Source organism: Capra hircus, chromosome 22, assembly GCF_001704415.2.
Source record: "Capra hircus breed San Clemente chromosome 22, ASM170441v1, whole genome shotgun sequence".
Classification (NCBI taxonomy): domain Eukaryota; kingdom Metazoa; phylum Chordata; class Mammalia; order Artiodactyla; family Bovidae; genus Capra; species Capra hircus.
The window spans coordinates 35,897,226-35,916,666 of NC_030829.1; the positions used below are offsets into that span (position 1 = coordinate 35,897,226).

Here is a 19,441-nt window from a genome sequence, read left to right on the forward strand (position 1 = left end):
TCTTTGCTGTAAGAAAGTGAGTTGTCCTGTCTGAAATCACTTATTATGACCATCAGAGGAGCTTTGATCCGGAATACAAAAAATATTCATTTGCGTGTTTGGAGAGGGTAAGGGTGGCAGTGGCTGTGCAAAGCCAAAGAGTACTTTGTTGAAAAGGAAAAGCAGGTGGTTAGGCAACAGCATATATGGGACAAAAAAGAAAATCAGCTTATTTTATTGAGGTGTTTATGTTACAAGTGGAATATAGGTGGAGTCACTTTTTTCCCTATTAATTTTATCACTTTGACAGAGGTAGCTATTATCCCCAGCTTTTTAGATGAGGATGCTTAGACCAGGTAGCACTTAGCGACTTTCTTAAGGTTGTGCAGCTGGTTCCAGAAGGCGAGAGCCAGGAAACAGACCCAGCTGTTGGATTTTTAGATCCCATGCTCTTTCCTGGAAATGCCAAGATGATACTGATGTAACTAAAAAGTTGTGATAATAGACCATTAGGACTTCCACCCAACTTCTTGCTGGGTAGCAACAGGAAAAAGTTTTTCAGAAAATGTCTAGTCATCCTTCTTTCTGTGAATGTCATTCAGTTTTTTAGAGTTGAAATTCTCATGCTGCATATGGGCCCAGTGTCTTTTAGCCATTTACCTGTGTTCTTCAGCCTTTTGACCTTTTGGCTATATGATTTCCCGGCTGTACGAGATGGCTCCTAATTTTTTGGTAGCAATTGGAATGTATTGTATTGACTTTCATAAGGTGAAAGCAAAATGGAATTTTTATGATATGCCAGTTAGTGTTACAGGAATAGGGCTGGAGAGATCTTTGTGAGCCCCTCTGGGCCCCCTTAATGGTGTGTCTGTCAATTGGACACTAACAAGCCTGCAGGCTGGGCTGTGGCCCTGTCAGAGTTTAAGTCTCAGCCCCTTTGCTGCTGAGCTGTGTGCCCTCCGGCAAGTTACTTAATGCTCCATGTCTCCATTTTCCCTTCGGTAAAATGAGGATAATAATAGTGCTTTCTCATAGGTAGGATTAAATGAGACAATAATTGGAAAGGGCTGAGGACCGCGTCTGACACCCGTAAGCTCTCTGTCAGCGTTAGCGCTTATATTTACACACACGACTGGCCCCAAATTGCCACCCTGTTGGATGGATTCTCTTCTCCTTCCTCTAGTCAGTAAACTAGTGGATTTACCAGTAAAATATCTTTATTTACTTCCCTAGGTACTCACTGTCTATTTCCCTTGCTTACATTTGTTTCCTCTTGTCCTGACCTGGCTCCAAAGAGTTTCCTCAACACCGCAATGCAAATCACTCTTCAAAGCAAGACTTTTAAACAGCTTGAAGTAAAAGTAATGAATTTACACGATGGAATTATTTCTAGAGTAAAGAACTTAAACATCTTTTAAGTCTAAGTTGATTCTCCTCCTCCTCACAGGAAACCTCTGTTAAAGGGTCTAGTGCAAAGATTCAGAAAACGTAGACATAAACGGCATAAACCTAAGTATTGTTGTCTGTCGACTTAACACATCCTGGAGATCTTTCCAGTGACCCCATACAGATCCACCTCATTCTTTATAAATGCTGCAAAATATCCCATTGTATGAATTTATATAGTTTATTTAACTAACCCCCTGCAGGCGGACGACTAAGATGCCTCCTCCCCACCGCTTTTTTAATGTTTTGTAAACAATACTGCTGCGAACACCTCTGTACAAATGTCTCACTGTACTGTTTTGAATGGATGTATAGAGGAAATTCCTGGCAGTGCAGTTTTAATGGCAGCCCTTCCATGCCTACATGGTTCATTTCAACATTTTCCATGGCTTAGGGTGTGATGATGGGGCAGAAGATCAAAGTAGCTCTGCCTTTGAAGGTGCTTATGCTTCATAGTGATTTATTTCTGACAGTGTTTGTCTAGTATATACGTGATGAGTGCTTTTCAAAGTGCCTTATGTGTAACAACTCACTTAATTATCCAGTAATCCTATGAGCTGAGTACAGTTTGTCACCATTTTACAGAAGAAGAGTATGAGGCCCAGAGATGCCCACTGTCTTTTTTTTTTAACTCCACATGGTGAGCCCAACATAAAGCTGGCATTCAAACCCAGGCTTACCTGGCTCTAGGGTCTCCGCTCTACAGATCCTCAATCTTGGGAGGCAAAATAATTTAAACAGCTTCTAGAGCAATGATGAGTGCTCAGAGAAGAGAACTACAAGAGTGCTCCATTGACTGTAACATTAGGGTCAGTCCCCTTGAAGAAATGGACTCTCACCTGCAGCTTGTCAGAGGATCTCATGGGTTCAGGTGTGTCAGCACCGACCCTAAAGCCTGAATCCCGAGAAAGCAAATGCAGTGTGAACCAAGAAAAGGTCGGAACGTTGGTGCTTGAGACGGAGGAGCAGGGAATCATTGCTTGCTTCCTGTACAACCAATGCCATCCAACAGGACTTTCTTCAGTGATGACAATGTTCAATATTCCGAGCTGTCCAACACAACAGCCACGGACCATATGTGATTTTTGTGACTGAGAAGCTGCATTTTAAAATTAATTTCGTTTAAACTAATTTAGCCTTAAAGAGTCCCATGTGTCTGATGACTGCCGTATTTTCTAGGGCAGTTCTAGAATGAAAGCTTCTGCAAGGATGGTTGAGGATCCACTCAAGAAGATCTTGCTCTTCTCAGTCATCCGACTTCAGAGAGCTAAGCTCATCTTTAAGAGCTAATCTCCTTTTGGAAAACATAGTTTTGAATCCTCCCAAAGAGGATGTCACTACAGAGGAGAGGTGACCTTCTTTATGTACATTCTGTGACATATATAGGGCAGACAAGTAGAGTGAACCAATAAACCCTAAAGGCCTGATAACCTGAATATTCTTTCAGGTCCGGTATTTGTTTGGGGTTTAGAATTTCAGGGTTGTAAAAGTTTAAACTGAAAGGCAGTAGAGCTCATCTCTTCAGAAAACAAAACCGAGGTCCAGAAAGAGAATGTCTAAGACACTAAAGGGAATTGGGGAATTGGGGACCAAATCTGGCCAAATGCCTTTCTCTAAGGTCATGTCCCAGGCAGGACTGAAATGCTCATCTTGCCCGAGTCTGCGGCTTGGAAATGGATACTCTTCCTGTAGACTCTCTTACTAGTTTGTGCGTTCATTCATTTCACCATTAATGATAAAATGTTTAGCAAAACCAGACATGGTTGTTGTCCTTAGAGGTCTAACAGTAGTCTGTAGCTACTAGTAGACTGTAGCCTGCCAGGCACCTCTGTCCATGGGCTTTTTCAGGCAAGAATACTGGAGTGGGTTGCCATTCCCTTCTCCAGGGGATCTTCCCAACCCAGGGATCGAACCTAGATCTCCCACAGGCAGATTCTTTACCATCTGAGCCACCATTTTTAAGGGAGTGTCACATTATTATATCAACAGTATGAAATGTTTATGTGGACTTGCTAATGTATTAGTTATTGGAAGAAGAGGTAAAAGATTCAGGTGATGATATTCTGCCTAGGATGACTCCTGCTTCTGTCTTAGAAAACTGGAAAGATGCTGGTACACTGGAAAAAGCCAGGATTGGTGTGTGTGTTGGTGGTGGGGGAGAGGGTTGTCAGGGGCTCCATGATGGAATTTTCCACCCCCAACAGCTGTAATGCTGGCATATTATGTGTATCCTCCAACAGAGTAGATGCCCTTCATGACTGTTTAGGGAACCTAAGTATTGTCCCTCACAAAGGCATATGAGTTATGAGTAGAGTTCATAATTGGTCTCAGCTCTGCAGTTTGAGCCAGCTCCTCATTCTGTCACTGGTTGGAGTCAACATCAAGCCAAGACACAGAAGACAAGACTAAGCGTGTCCTCCTTGGCCCAGCTTCCTAACTGTGACACTGAGCTCATTTATTGGATAGCATTCTTGAAATAAATCAGAAGCACCATCTCCTTTTTGCCTTGCCTTTTTGTTTTTTTTCTCCTGTTGACATTTTTGCTCAATAAGACAGGTTGCTGCCTCAGCCAGCCCTTGGGACTTCTCTGGGAGAGAGTTTGTAAGGGCAGAACTATTCAGTGGGGGTGGTTCCAAACATGCCTGTTTTACAAATGCCTCTGGGTAGAAGAGGCTGATTATACACTTTGAGCTTGCAAAGGTTTTCCCTCAGCATGGAAGTGTGGTCTCAATGTGACATATCCAATTGGAGTTATGGGTTGCATATCTCTTCATGTTAATTAGGAAGGGAGTGTGTGTGTCAGCCTTTAATAATGGTACTGTTCTGCTTCTTAGAAGGTCTGCAAAAAGGCAGCTGCCAACGGTCTACTTTGGGGGGACATAGTAATAAAGGTGGGGTGAAGAGAGTTCTTGTTTGTCATTGAGGAAGACGAGACCGTCTGGAGTCCTGTTCTTTGGCAGGCCTCAGCAGCCGTCTGTTGTGATAAGCTCTGTTGGCAAACCCCACTGTGGAGTGTTCTCTGTTGATAATGAAAGAACCAAAGGAAATCTGTGCGACAATTGTATATTCCTCTGCCTTTGAAGACAAGGAGGCCAAGCCCAGGGACGTTTTGGTTAATTTTCTGCTCAGAGATCCCCAACCATAGACAGTGGAGACAGATCCATGTTTAAATGCCAGCTGTCATTAAGCATTGTGTGAATGTCAGTTTCTTCGTCTGAAAATGGGAATATTAATTTTTTTCCTGTAGAATTGTTAATGATTAGAATAAGAGAATGTGTAGGTAGCAACATATGGAAGATGCACAATAAAGGAAACTTTTTGTTAACGTTCTTTAAATATGTGCTTTGATAACAATACTAAATTTTATACCATAGAGCTGCTCAGAGTATCAGAACAACTGATGCTGGGGTTTATTACATGCTCATATTGTGCCAAGCACAGTACTGAGTGCTTTATGTATGTGATCTAATTTAATCTGCACAAAAACTCTGTTTCATGGGTACTAGTCTTTCTATATGAGAACCGAGGCCGGAAAGAAAGAAGTCCCTTACCTTGCTCAGGGTCACAACACTATTAACTTACTTTGCCCTTTCTGGTCTTAAATTCAAAGCCAAATGGCACTAGTAAGAACAAACCTCTACTTACAGGACATGGGCTTATTATCCTTCTGTGCATGCAAATCAAAGATTTGTAGAGTAGAGCAGGTCAGTAAAGAAAGAATAAATAGAAAGTGATGCGAGTTTTATGAATGATACCATCATGTGTTGAGTAAGCAAGTGGCAAAGTGAAGTGATGTGGATCTGAGATAATTCAGATAGAATTGATGGACTGAAAAGAAACTGCCATGAGTCATGCTCTTAAAAACCGGATCCGCAATATAGGTATTGAGGAGCATCCGGGCTAGGATTTGTGTCCACTGTCTCCACTTGATTCAGTTACTCATTCTGCAAAGAACCACTGAGTGACAGCATGTGCTCGGCGCCATGTTTGTTTTGGAAATGCCGTAGTGCACAGAACACATGTGGATCCTGCCTTCATGGAGCTTAGTTTAGAGGTAAAGACAGGTATCATTTCATTAAATAGTCTGATAAACTGAGCAAAGGGCCTTGGGAAGGAAGAGATACACGCTTCCCTAAAAACATGTATAGGAGACTTTGATCTAGTTGGTGGGGTCAGAGAATCAGTAGGTGGTATTGGGATGAGGAGCAGAGGGAAGAAAGTTAAACAGAGAGAAGAGTGAGTGCAAGAGCTGTGAGGTGAATGAGGCACAGATTGCATATGAGACCTGAAAGAAAACCAGTGAGATTTGAGCAGAGACAGCAAGGGGTCCAACTGTGAAGCTTGCCTGCAGAGCCTGCAAGGGTCAAATATGCATGACCTTGAGGCCAAGACAAAATCAGGTATGCTGGGTCTGTGTCCTTAAGTACTGTATACATATTTGTGTTTTACAGAGAACAAGAGTAAGGTTTTTGGACCCCACACATCTTACCCTGGGCTTCCCATGTGGCTCAGTGGTAATGAATCTTCCTATCAATGCAGGAGACTGGAGTTGGATCCCTGGGTTGGAAAGATCCTCTTGAAGAGGAAATGGTAACCCACTCCAGTATTCTTGCCTGAAAACTTCCATGGACAGAGGAGCCTGATGGGCTATAGTCCATGGTGTCGCAAAGAGGCAGACACAACTGAGTGCACACTCACTTTTGCCCCTTGGGTATAGTATTGCCCCTTTGATAATATATGCTCCAGATTTCCAGCCATTCGTGGCCACTGTCATCCTGTTCTGCTATTTATTTTCAAAGCTTATTCTGCTTTGAAAAAGAGAAGCAAGCCATCTGTCCCTTCATCTCCCCCACCCCTGCCACCTCCCAGTTCTAAAGAAACATAGGACTATAGGACAGAGGACCTAAATGTGAATGCTTTTCTCTGATTTCTTCACCTTTGCTGCACAGAAGGTGGTCCATGGACCAGTATCATCAGCATCACCTGAGTCCTTGTTAGAAATTCAAAATTTCAAGCCCCACCTTGACCTTTTAAAAGAGAATCTTCATTTGATGTAACTATTATTTGTACAAAGTTTTAAAAACTAATGTATACCATGCAGAGCATTTGTGAAAATCATGTTCTAGTTCCATCTCTGCCTTTCCAGCATAGTGCCTAGCATAATAAGCGGTTCTCTGTAAGGAAATGAATGAATGAATCTTAAATTTATACAAAGTGAAAGGCGTTAAAGATTTGATTCATTCTGGCTTAAAACTCAGGGTTGCAGTCCTCCTTCAATATTTTATCAAGCTCTAAAAATTGATTTGCAGTCCCCATTAATTTTTAACTGTGTGTCAGAAAATATTTTCTTTGGCTTGGTCATGGCCAAAGAGTGTGCCTGTTAATTATGGCCATTGGTGGCTTCCTCTTGCGTCTTCCCTGCCCTCCTCTCCCTCCCCAGCCGTCATCCCTGCTGAGTTGTATTGTGGAGCCAGTTCTGAAAATAGTAGCTGGGACACACACGATTGTCACTTGGGAGGGAGCCCAGTCACCTCAGGAAGTGTGTGTTGGCTAACATGGGGACTGTGGGATGGTCAGGCTCGTGTCTCTTAGAAACTGTGCAGCCTGCCAAGTGATAACCTAAATTAATTTTTTATTCATTTATAATTCTTCCGATGATTTTTACTTAGTACCATTAAGCGATCCAGATAGTCTTCACAGGAAGTCTCTTGTGCATATTCTGTGTAAAGTTTGTGTTGCTGGCTAGGCTTGGCTTGATGCTGACCAGAGTGGCAGTGATTGATGAGGTGGAGAGTTTACTGGAAGGGCAGTGTTTTGAATTGAAATGCCTGGAGGTCAACATGAGTGGAGTGAGTAAATACATGGCAGGTGAGGCGGTGGTGGTGGGAATGGTGGTAAACGGTGGAGTGCATGAGTCATCTTGCCCTTGGTTGTGTGGAAAGATAACATGGCCAATCCCAGATTCAGCAAAAATCAATTCATTCACAGACCCATCGGAATTCCTGAGGATTTTTTGAAGTTTGAAGTTTTCTCCCATCCCTCTTATGTCCATGCCTCTTTATCTGCTCAGACCTTAGGGCACTCTTCTGGGTTGACGTCAAGCTGTTTGTCTGGCAAAGGCTGGGACACACCAAAGATAGGAGCAAAACCTCTGTGCAGAAATCCTTAATTGTGTGAGTGTTCAGTTCAGTCGCTCAGTCATGTCTGATTCTTTGCAACCCCATGGACTGCCGCATGCCAGGTTTCCCTGCCTATCACCAAATCCCAGAGCTTGCTCAAACTCATGTCCATTGAATCAGTGATGCCATCCAACCATATCATCCTCTCTTGTCCCTTTCTCCTCCTGCCTTTAATCTTTCCCAGCATCAGGGTCTTTTTCCAGTGAGTCAGTTCTTCACATCAGGTAGCCAAAGTATTGGAGTTTTTCAGCTTCAGCATCAGTCCTTCCAATGAATTTTCAGGACTGATTTCCTTTAGGATTGACTGGTTTGATCTCCTTGCAGTCCAAGGGACTTTGAAAAGTCTTCTCCAACACCACAGTGTAGTGTGGTCCTGGTGAATTTGGTCACTCACTTGTCACCAGCATTGCCCATAAGAGACAAATCTCAGGAAAACAGACTTTACAGTTTGTCCAGCAGCATGTCTCAGTATATCCAGACTTGAATCAGAGATATTTAGGTTTTAAATATGGGTCACTAAATTCTTTATTTTGAAAAATGTATCTGCAATAGAAAGTTGACCCCTCTGCCCTTAGGAAACACCACTTGATAGAAGTTTTTCTGTAAAGGTTGTAGGTAATATGCTGGAGAAGTTTGAATAATTACACTCTCGCGTATTTATAACACCTTATAGTGTTATAGTTCGAGAAAGTTACATCATTTGATTGTCGTGGTAATCCCGTGATGTTATGAGAGCTCATGCTGTCATTATCATATCACAGAGAAAGTATGAGATGATAGTAAGTAATTTGCTCAAGGTTATTTGGTCATTGAGAGGTTTTCCTGCTTGTTCCTTTATGTCAGTAAAGTTGTGGTACTCTGTTACCATGTGGCAAGCACTTCAGACATATTGTCTCATTAATCCTTCTACTAAGGTGTAAAGAGCTTCCTTTTAAAGATTAGAAACATATACTGTTAACATTAAGTATTATAGCATGTATCAAGCCTTGTAATGAAGTCTTCCACAAGTGCTAAAAGCATTAAATGGACTGTCTCATTGTATCCTCATAATAGGAAGAGTCCGCTCTTCACATCAGGTGGCCAAAGTGTTGGAGCTTCAGCTTCAGCATCAGTCCTTCCAATGAATATTCAGTGTTGATTTCCTTTAGGATTGACTAGTTTGTTCTCCTTGCAGACCAAGGAACTCATGAGTTTTCTCCAGTACCACAATTCGAAAGCATCATTTCTTTAGCACTCAGCCTTCTTTAGCGTCCAACTCTCACATTCATACGTGACTACTGGAAAACAGAGCTTTGGCTATATGGACCTTTGTCAGCAAAGTAGTGTCTGCTTTTTAATATGTTGTCTAGGTTTGTCATAGCTTTCTTTCCAAGGAGCAAGCATCTTTTAATTTATGGCTACAGTCACCATCCATAATGACTTTGGAGACCAATAAAATAAAATCTGTCACTACTTCCACGTTTACCCCTTCTATTTGCCATGAAGTGATGGGACCAGATGCTGTGATCTTAGTTTTTTTAATGTTGAGTTTTAAGCCAGCTTTTTCAACCTCATCAAGAGGCTCTTTAGTTCCTCTTCACTTCCTACCATTATAGTGGTATCATCTGCATATCTGAGGTTGTTGGTATTCCTCCCTGCAATCTTGATTCTAACTTGCGATCCATCCAGCCTGGTATTTTTGCACAATGTACTCTGCATATAAGGTAAATAGGGTGACAGCATGCAGCCTTGTCATATTCCTTTCCCGATTTTGGACGAGCCGCTCTGTGTGAGGTTCTCACTGTGGCTTTCTGACTCACATGCTGGTTTCTCAGGAGACAGGTCAGGTGGCCTGGCACTCTCCTCTCTTTAAGAGCTCTCCACAGTTTGTTGTGATCCACACGGTCAGTGGCTTTAGCATAGTCGGTGAAGCAGAAGTAGATGTTGTTCTGGCACTTTCTTGCTTTTTCTGTGATCCAGTGAGTGTTGAGCATATGTTAATCTATACTTTAGATGAACCCAAATGAAATTGCTGATATTTGACAATTTGTCTTCTACATCAACAGTTGCATATGGTTCAGTCTAATAATATGTACTTTATCTGTCTCTAATCAATCTTAAACTAATTTCCAGAAGCAGGAAACAACTATGAATAAGTGGGTTGTTTGGGGAGAATTTGTAATTGCGTTGAGAAATCTGCTAATCATTTACTAATGTAAGAAAGACCCTGACCTCCCTTGAAAACTGAGGAAAATGCACATAAATTTGTCAAATTTAGGTAGAACTTTTCTTTTCCAGACATTTATTTCTGTCATAAACAAGGATGTCTAAGTTTTAATTGATTTTTAAATGACAAAGCTTCATGAGTGTTATAAACTTATAATTATAAAATTATGAATCAAGAGTCCTATTTTTAAAATTACATCCTTCAGTGGAAGATTCTTGTTTGTAGACATTGGTCTTACTTTAATCTCTAACTGAAAAATGTCCACTATGTTTTGGTATAATAATGATCATAAAGAATTCAGTAGAGGTTTGTCTTTATTTCTTGTTCACCGTGAAAATTGCTTTTTAAATAGTCAACTGTTTTATTTACCTAAACCCCACTAAGAATCTTCAGTTAGTGAAAATAGTCAACACTGTAGCCGAGTTTCAACTTCATCAAAGGCCTGGGACATCGTTCGGTGTAACCTGTTTAGAAATGCAGGCTGAGTGTTGGCTTATATGTGTGTTCATTTTTCCCTGCACTTGTGTTAGTCCCTAGAAACACACATGGATGCCTTTTCTTCACACTGGTTCCACTTAGTCTCTGTACCTTTGAGTTAGAAAGCTGAATGAAGGTTTTGAAGAGGTTGAGATATCACCTTGTGTGCAAGAAGTGATTGAATTGAGTGCAAGCCACCAGAATGTGCTCATCGGCTTCTATGTGGTTTCCTTCAAGTTCAAACATGGTGCCCTTTAGTCTGCTGGTTCAAGATTCCCTGCTGACTCATGCTGTTTATACCTCTCTCAAAGAAAGTAGATGATGCATATGTTCATAAATTCAATGATTCAAAAAATAGTTTAAGGAAATAATGTTCATAAAGAAAATTTAATTATAAAGATAAAGCTTAATGTATATAAATCTGTAAAATCTATGTGTCTCATACAGAGAAGCATAGTCCTGTCTTCCTCTGCTTCTGTGCTTTTATCATTAAAATGTATATTTTATAGGATTTAATTATGTGGTGAGGTTTGACAATGGGATGTGATTCTTGGGAAGAAACAGTATGTATAGAATTTGTTATTATTTACAAATTCTACTTTACCAAGCACAAAACTAGAGACATTACATAGGATTTTTTTGTAGGGCTTAATAAGATCTGTCTATCTGACCTTACTCTAAAAGATGTGAGATGGTGAGTGGATTGATGGCTTTCTGATGTTGATGCTTTTGATCATATGGTCACTGTGTATTATTGATTTTAAGCTGTCGTTTCGAATTTTGCCCATTCATGAATTACCTTCAAGATTTTGTCTATATCTCGTTATAATGTCCATTATTTGCTTGACACTTTCTTTAAAATAACTTAATTTTTAACTTATGTTCAAAAGGAACCTCATTGCTACCAATGTTATTATGTACTCAATTAATTTCTTATTAAATATATCTGCTTTTTTAAACTTGAAATTTAATCTTCACATTTTAAAAAGTCAGTTTTATAAAGTATTGCTTTGTCACTTAACTTTTTAAAGTAAATATTTTATTTTACTAGTTAGATTTCTGTACTGCACACTAAAAATATACGCATTTTAAATTTAAAAAATTAAGACATAGAAGCCTATCCTGGTCCTGCCCAGAGTCACTTTGCACATGAGAGTCAGAGCTGAGCCAAACTCTAGAGGCAAGTGTCTAAAAATGAAAATGAGCCCTGACTAAACAAGTGACCCATGAAGGGTGCCACTCTGCCACTGCTGACCCAGAGTTTCCTGTTAAAGCTGGGCAAGGGTTTGTTCCAGCCACACATGACTGTGCCAGTCAGACCTGCCATTCAGTTAAAGAGGCGCCACGTGGTGTTCACTCTCTTTAAAAAAAAAAAAAAAATATTGCTTGGGTTCCCTCTTGAGGAGTTTCCTTATTAAGGGAGGGTGACCTCCGCTGCGTCAGCTTGTAAGGGTGCTGGCGGTAATGAATTTGTTATTTTGTGTGCCACTCACTCCAAATTGGATTCTGCATTATGCTGGTGCATATATGTGAAACGGTGACCAATTGAAATTCAAATGTAATGAGGATGAAGCTTTTCCATTCTGCATAGCCCCTTTTGTTTTCATCCCTAGTAGGTTCTTTCCCTACCACCATGCAGCTTTCCTCCTGGCTTCTGAAATCACCATGTCTAACTGGGTAGGACCAACATGTTTTCTTACCCATTCCAGAAATGAAATACAGTTTGTTCTGGTTTTCTAATTTAAAAAAAGAAAAAAAAATTTTTTTAATGGGCTGAGAGATTTGGATTTGCAGACTTGAGAAAAACAAAGTATTCTTTCTAAAACATGCAAATGTGTCTCTCCATCACCTAGGAAACTATTATGGGACACCCAAACCTCCTAGCCAGCCAGTCAGTGGGAAAGTGATCACGACGGATGCCTTGCAAAACCTTCACTCTGGCTCCAAGCAGTCGACCCCAAAGCGAACCAAGTCCTACAATGATATGCAAAATGCTGGCATAGTCCACGCGGAGAATGAGGAAGAGGATGATGTTCCTGAAATGAACAGTAGCTTTACAGGTAAAGACCAGACGATGCTCCCCCTCAGTGGACTTGGGGAAGGAGGGTGGGGGGAGGATTTACAAGGAGTTGTGAGGAGGTTTCTGTTCTCAGGAAGAATTTGGAAGGATCACCAGAATTCAAACTCTGACCACACAGTGCTTATGGAAGAGATGATCTTTTTATTTTTTTTTCTGTGCCCAGAAATTTTTTTTTTCTTTTTTAAATTTTATTAATTTTTTTAAATGGAAGGATCATTGCTTTACAGAATTTTGTTGTTTTCTGTCAAACATCAACATGAATCAGCCACAGGTATACGTATGTCCCCTTCCTCTTGAACCTCCCTCCCATCTCCCTTATTTTAAAAATTTTTATTTTTAATTGTAGGGTAGTTGCTTTACAATATGGTTTGGGTTACTGCCATACATTAATGTGAATCAGCTGTAGGTATATATATGTCCCCTCCCTTTTGAACCTACCTCCCACTGCCTCCCCCACTCATCCCTCTAGGTTGTCAGAGCACTGGTTTGAGCTCCCTGAGTCATACAGCAAATGCCCACGGGCTATCTGTTTCACATATGTTCGTGTGTATGTCTCCATGCTACGCTCTCCATTCGTCCCACCCTCCCTTCCCCCACTGTGTCCGCAAGTCTGCTCTCTATGTCTGAGTCTCCACTGCTGCCCTGCAAATAGGCTCATCAGCACCATCCTTCTAGAGTTCATATATATGCGTTAATATACAACATTTGTGTTTCTCTCTCTGACTTACTTCACTCTGTATAATAGCTGGTCTTTTCCCTGGTCTGGTTTTCATGCTTCTTGTCAAGAGTCCTTCACCCAGCTATCTTACAGGGACAGGAGGGAAGTGTTTGTAGAAGGAAATAAAAAAATAATTGGCATCCTTTCTCTCTTTTCAAAATGATACCTATAAGAATCACTATTCTGTTCATTTATTACTTGGCCTTGACACTGCTCCATAATTGTGGCTGATTGTTTATAAAGGGAAATAGGAGAATTTGTTTAATATCACTTGATGCTATATGGAATGCATCCTTTTATGTCATACCTTTGTAAATCGAGATACAGTGGAAATAAATCATGTTTTCAGTTAATTAATGCAAAGTTTACTATATTCCCTAAGAAATAAAAGATGGAAAAATAATATTCTAAGATTATATTTTGTATATGTATTTTATATTGCATAGCATATATTACTCATTGCAGTATATATTACTCATTGCAGTATAATTTTAAATATACAGTCAGAGCTATCTATGCTCAAGCTTAGTAGGCTATATTTTATGAAAGGGTCTTCAAGGACAAACCCTCTGCATAAAGCTATACAGATAAGGATGTGCACATTCCTGGGAGGCACTGTTCACTGAGGCCATGATATATGCTCTATAGGTTAGCACAGTGACCCAGAATGGTTCAATAATATTTTTGGCTTTGTGGGGGTTTAATATATAGAATGACTCAAAATTTAACAACTGCGTAAGACGTGAGTTACTCCAGTCTACAAGGTGGTGACTTTGAAGACCATCTTGTTTCTTCTGTTTTTCCTGTGCTTATTTTCTTTGATATTTTAGAATATTTTCCCCCTTGTGCTGTCAAGTCTAACAGAGTGTTTCAGAAAAACAGTTTCTATTAGTTGAGTGCTTTCTACTGCCTGTATGGACCTCTCTGAAGCTTTCTCATTCATTGAACTCAGAAGCCTAAAATTTTTCAAGTTAACAATTTAAAAAAAATGTTTTTGGTGACTTATCATCATAACAGTAGCCCAGCCATTCTGCAAGAAGCACTAGAGAAAAGAGAAGACCCAGTTTGCTACCCTACCTTCGTTCTTGGTAGCTGTCTTGTTATGAATTTAGTATCTAACTTCTCTAATTACTGATTAGGATTCAATCACATCAGGTTCCCTCTTCCAGCTCTAAGGATTCAAGTTCATGAAGATTTCCATTTTCTTCATTAGGCCAGTCACTGACCTATTGTTAACAGTATCTAGGAGAAATTTACTTGTTTTTACTTAGGCATTTATTGAAACTGGCTAATTTCATCTACTTCCAAATATTTTATCCATATGTAGTAGCCGTCACCAAAATGAAAGCACATTACGAAAAAAAAAAAAAAAGATCTTGATCTTTCAGCAGGTAAGAATAGCAAATCATGATATAACCCCAAAGTATAGATGTGTACCTTTGTGGCTCCATTGACTAAGTAGATTTGTCGATGCAGAGCATGAACAAAGCAGGGAGAGCTGATTGTAGGTCTGGATGTTTCCTAATTTCTGACCACTTTAAATCTCTGTTGTAGAAGCCAAGCCTCAGAAAATCTGACCTTGTAACACCCCTGTTTGAAATCCTGGTGTCAAAAAAAAAAAATCTGGCCCCAGGTCATCATTGCTAAAGGCAGTCTAAACATCCATTTATGCACAAAGGAAGAAAACTGATTGTCACCTGATCAGATGTACAAGGAGAGAATTGATCTTGAGATAGATAAGCAATCGGGCATCTTCAGTATGGAAGGGATATGTTGAATAAATGGCTTCTCACTTACCAGACTACAAGTATGACAACTGACAAGCTGTCATACTCTCACTCATGTGAATTCTTTGAAATAATTGACACTGCCCACTCTGTGAGCTGTGTGCCATGCTAGCTGTGTCAAAGCATCTTGCACTCTGAACCACTTGTAAGTAGCAATCCACCAGCCGCTTCGAGCACAGAGTGGCAGTGGCATAATGGAGTCTTGGCTCCTGGGTGGGCCAATTCTGATGAAGGGTACCGGATTCAAATGTGAAAATACAATACAGCTATTTAAAATGATATTTACCTAGGATGTTTTTAAATAATGGGCTATTGGTACGATTTCTGCTCATGTCTGCTTGGGTCTCTTGAAAGAGACACAGGATATCTAGATAACATGCCTAAATAATATTGGCGCTGTCTGCTGGCAGAAGATGCCTGGAGCATCCTGGGGAGGTTGTGTCTTCCTTTCTGCAAGCAAAGATGGAGGCAGGAGCTGAGTACTGAGCAGTCATCCCAGATTCTTACCATAGAACTTACTGTCAAACACAAGGCAGAAGGAGAATCATCTACAAATAATGCCCAAATTATAGATTTAAAGGAGGCCCTGGAGAGAGAATACTGTATGTGCTTCATGAAGGTAGACATAAGCTTAAATTGTGGGGCAAAACATGTAGTTATTTATATAAGTAAATGAAAACATTGTTAAAAAGATTTTGTTCATTATAGAAAAACTTGGAAAGTATATAACAAACCACCACAACTAAAAAGTAGTTGATGCATCCATCGACCATATCTAAGAGACACCAAAAATGTTATTTAATTGTCTTCCTAAGCTTGTTTCTTCAACAACCTCCTTATTGTTCAACATTAGGCTGCTGATGCTTCTTTCTCATTAGTGATTAATGATAAAATACTGCTTTGGAACGTCAAGAGATAACGGTATTACCAAAAGAGCTAGTGTTTCCCCATTCCTCTGTGGCAGGCATTTTGGTAAGCTCTCATGCATATTACTGGGGAGTTCTAACCACTTGTCCAGTATTACTCAACCAGTGAGGGTCAAAGCTGTCATTTCAACCCAAAAACCCTGACTCCAGAATCTATATGGCTTTGGGTTTTAAGTTTGTTAGCCCTTTGCAGCATCAAAGGTTTTGACTGGTTATGTACACAGTGAGTGTACACATAAATCTAAATGCATGTGTAATTTAAAACAAGCTCCAGAATGTGTGTTTGACATGAGCTTATGTTCTCAAAGTCACCTTCAAAGTCTCTCAAGAGTGTGTGTGTGTGTGTGTGTGTGTGTGATTTAAATACTGGGAAGCGTCTGCAAATGAAAATGTTTTTGTGTTTGTTTATGGTTTATGAATCTTTTTCACATGTAGCTTATAAACTTTTTGGAAATTTTGAGAAATAAGCAGTCTAACTATTATCTTCCCCATTTTTCAGACAGAAACCCTGAGAAATAGTGTTATCAATCCCACTAGGCAGTTGGAGCATGTAGCTTCTTATCTACTTGCCAGTCTCAGTATTCCAGTAATCCGTTCTACCTGTCCTCTTTGGATGCATTGGCAATCTTTAGTAATAATTTAGTAATCTAATCTTTAGAGCATGATAGCAGTGCTCTTAAATGTTAGGTAAATTAAATGAAAGAGTTTTTGAAGTCAGAGCATGCTTCAGGGTCAAAGCTGTGATTAGGACTATGAATTTTAAAATCTGCCCCCACTCTCTCATTTTTGAACTTCTCATTTTCTTTCAGAGAATGAGAATGTTTAAGGTTCTATTGAAAAAAGAAACAGAAAACTAAACATATCAAGTCGTACATGTTTAATATCTTTTTTTTTTCCAAAAAAATTAACTAGATGGAAGGAATCCTTGGATAACATATGTCAAATTGTCATGAGGTACATTTTAAATATCTTACAGTTTTGTCAATTATAGCTCAATAAAGCTGGAAATTAATATCTGTAACTTTTTGTATGTCAGTTATATGTAAATAAAGTGGTTTTAAAACAGGAAGACACTGAGAACCTATAAAATAAATATTTGGATAATTTAAAATAAGGTCACATTGCTAGAGGAATTTCTTTTTTCTCTAGGAAGTTGCAATTTACATATATGTATTTCCAGTGAGCTAATATCCCCTTCATGTAGTCGAGATTACTCTTCTTCCTCTCCCTCCGCTCTTTTCTTCCCAGTATAAATTGCATACTGCTGCTAAGTCGCTCCAGTCGTGTCCGACTCTGTGCGACCCCATAGATGGCAGCCCACTAGGGTTACCCCCGTCCCTGGGATTCTCCAGGCAAGAACACTGGAGTGGGCTGCCATTTCCTTCTCCAAAAATTGTATACATTAGGTATTAAATCACATTGTTTCTCTTTTCATCTGTAGTGACCTACCTATGGCTTCCATCCTTTTGCTGTTACACCTAGTTTCTATTAAAATGGGTTAATTAAGATTTTCCAGTCAAATTATTGAGTGTCTACTATTGTCCCAGCATTTCTCTGACTCTTAAATGTCATATTGGGAGGTGACCACTGACCTTGGCCCTGGGTATTCCTGGTAGCCAGTCCTGGGCCTGAGCTGTCCTGAGGACTCTGAGCACCACGTTTGGCAGGTGCTTTGCATGTATTGAGAATGTTCCATTCTTGTAGTGCACGTGTTATACCCATTTTATAGATGAGGAAACAGATACCCAGAAAGGTAAAGTCTCTTTCAAAGACACACAGCTAGAAACAGGCACCCTGTGATTTGATCTGTGGTTTGATGTCTAATCCATCCTTTTCTGCCTATTTGTAAAGAATCTGCAGCCTATGGGTGAGCTCTGACCAGGAAACAAAGATTAAAAATAACAACTTTAATGAGGAAGATGAGGTTTATTGTATACTAAAAACTGTACTGAGTGCTTTACCTAAACTAATCCTCCCTACAACCTTATACAGTAGGTACTGTTACTCTTCCGACTGTAAAGTTAAGGAACCTCAAGCACATAAAGGTTGAGTAAACCCAGTAAACGTAAAGCCAAGATTCAGACTCAAGTAGACTGGCCTCACAGTCAGTGCTTATAGTCACTGCTTTTTTTGTTTTTTTTTCGCTTGTGCCAGACACATTGCTTTATTTTTTCAAGGAATTTTGATTGGTAAATTGGTAATTTTTGCATCAAAATATAAATTTCCACCTTTTCTTAAAGAGTTGGAGATCTGGAAGCCCTGACTGCACTTTTTTCAAGGTGCTAATTGCCTGGCACTGAGTTCTCTACTTCCTTCAGAGAGGATGCGGTGTTCTGGATTTCTAGCGTTTGTACCATGTGGCTGCGCCGTACTCTGCCACACTGCCAGCTGACAGAACCTATCCGAGAAACTAAAGCTTCCAGTGATTTTTTTTTTTTTTAGTACTTTTTGTATCTCAGCCTTCAAAATGTAATGCTTGCACTTGAATCGCAATCACCTGGGTGCTCTCAAAGTATATATATTTTGAACCTAATTCCAAATCTGTGCTCTGAAGTAGGGAGCCATGCCTGGAGGAGGGAATGGCATCCCACTGCAGTATTCTTGCCTGAAGAATCCTGTAAACAGAGGAGCCTAGTGGGCTATAGTCCATGGGGTCACAAAGAGTCAGACATGGCTGAGAGACTTGGCGCACATGCATGCTTTGAATTCTTGCCAACTTTTGAATTTTTGTTATTGATTACCAATTTCAGGGGCTTTCCTGGTGGCTCAGCTGTCAAGTATCTGCCTACAGTGCGGGAGACAGAGGAGACACAGGTTCAGTTCTTGGTTAGGGAAGATCCTCTGGAGTAGGGCATGGCAACCCACTCCAGTATCCTTGCATGGAGAATCTCAGGGACAGAAGAGCCTGCTGGGCTACAGTCCTAGGGTTGCAAAGAGTCGATCACAGCTGAAGCAACTGAACACACACGTTCACACTAGTTTCAGACTGTTTCTTCCATGGTGGCCTAATTTCTTCTTTTTTCCCTCTAACTTAAAATTTTACTAATCTCCATTCATGAGTGCAAATTGTAAAAGCAATTCAGATTGGTTTAAGCAGGAAAGGGAGTTGAGGGGATCAAGCAATTGGAGAAGCCAGGAGTACATGTAATCAGAGAGGCTTCCTCAGGGGTATTAGGTGACTTTCTCGTATTTCATCTTTCCTCCATAAGGGTTTAGTTCTCAGATAAGCCTCGCCCAGGTTCATCAAGATGGCCACCAGCACCATCAGCATTCTCATTTCACAACATGAGAATCTACCAGCTTATTGATTTTAGCATCAAGAGGCTACCTCTTGCCTAACAGTTCAGCAAGCACTTGCATGCTGAACCGTCAGAAGTTTGCCATGGATCCTGTGCCTGATCCAGCCATAAAGACAAGAGTGAAATGGGTGTGACTTGAGCCCACTGCCTGAGCTTGGAGTGGGCATAAGTCAGTGTCCACCTGGACCACAGGAACCTCCGATGAAGGAGATGATTTCCAAATGGAGATCCAAGTGGTTGGTACCAGAAGAGGGTATAGATGCAGGGCAGTGAAAGACCCCAGGCTTCCTTCTCAAAGGCAGTGGATTTTTGGTGGAGGTGATTGTTTAGTAGGCTTGGCATGT

At 40.3% G+C, this 19,441-nt stretch overlaps 1 protein-coding gene across 15 annotated transcripts in view; it reads left to right on the forward strand.

The window, feature by feature from the left end:
• The window catches only part of MAGI1 (membrane associated guanylate kinase, WW and PDZ domain containing 1), a 649,715-nt gene that overhangs the window by 522,934 nt on the left and 107,340 nt on the right, over window positions 1-19,441 (forward strand). For all 15 annotated transcript variants that reach the window (XM_018066867.1, XM_018066868.1, XM_018066869.1 and 12 more), the window contains exon 4: window positions 12,141-12,347. In XM_018066867.1, coding sequence (XP_017922356.1) covers window positions 12,141-12,347 — 207 coding nt within the window. The remainder of the gene's footprint in view (window positions 1-12,140; window positions 12,348-19,441) is intronic.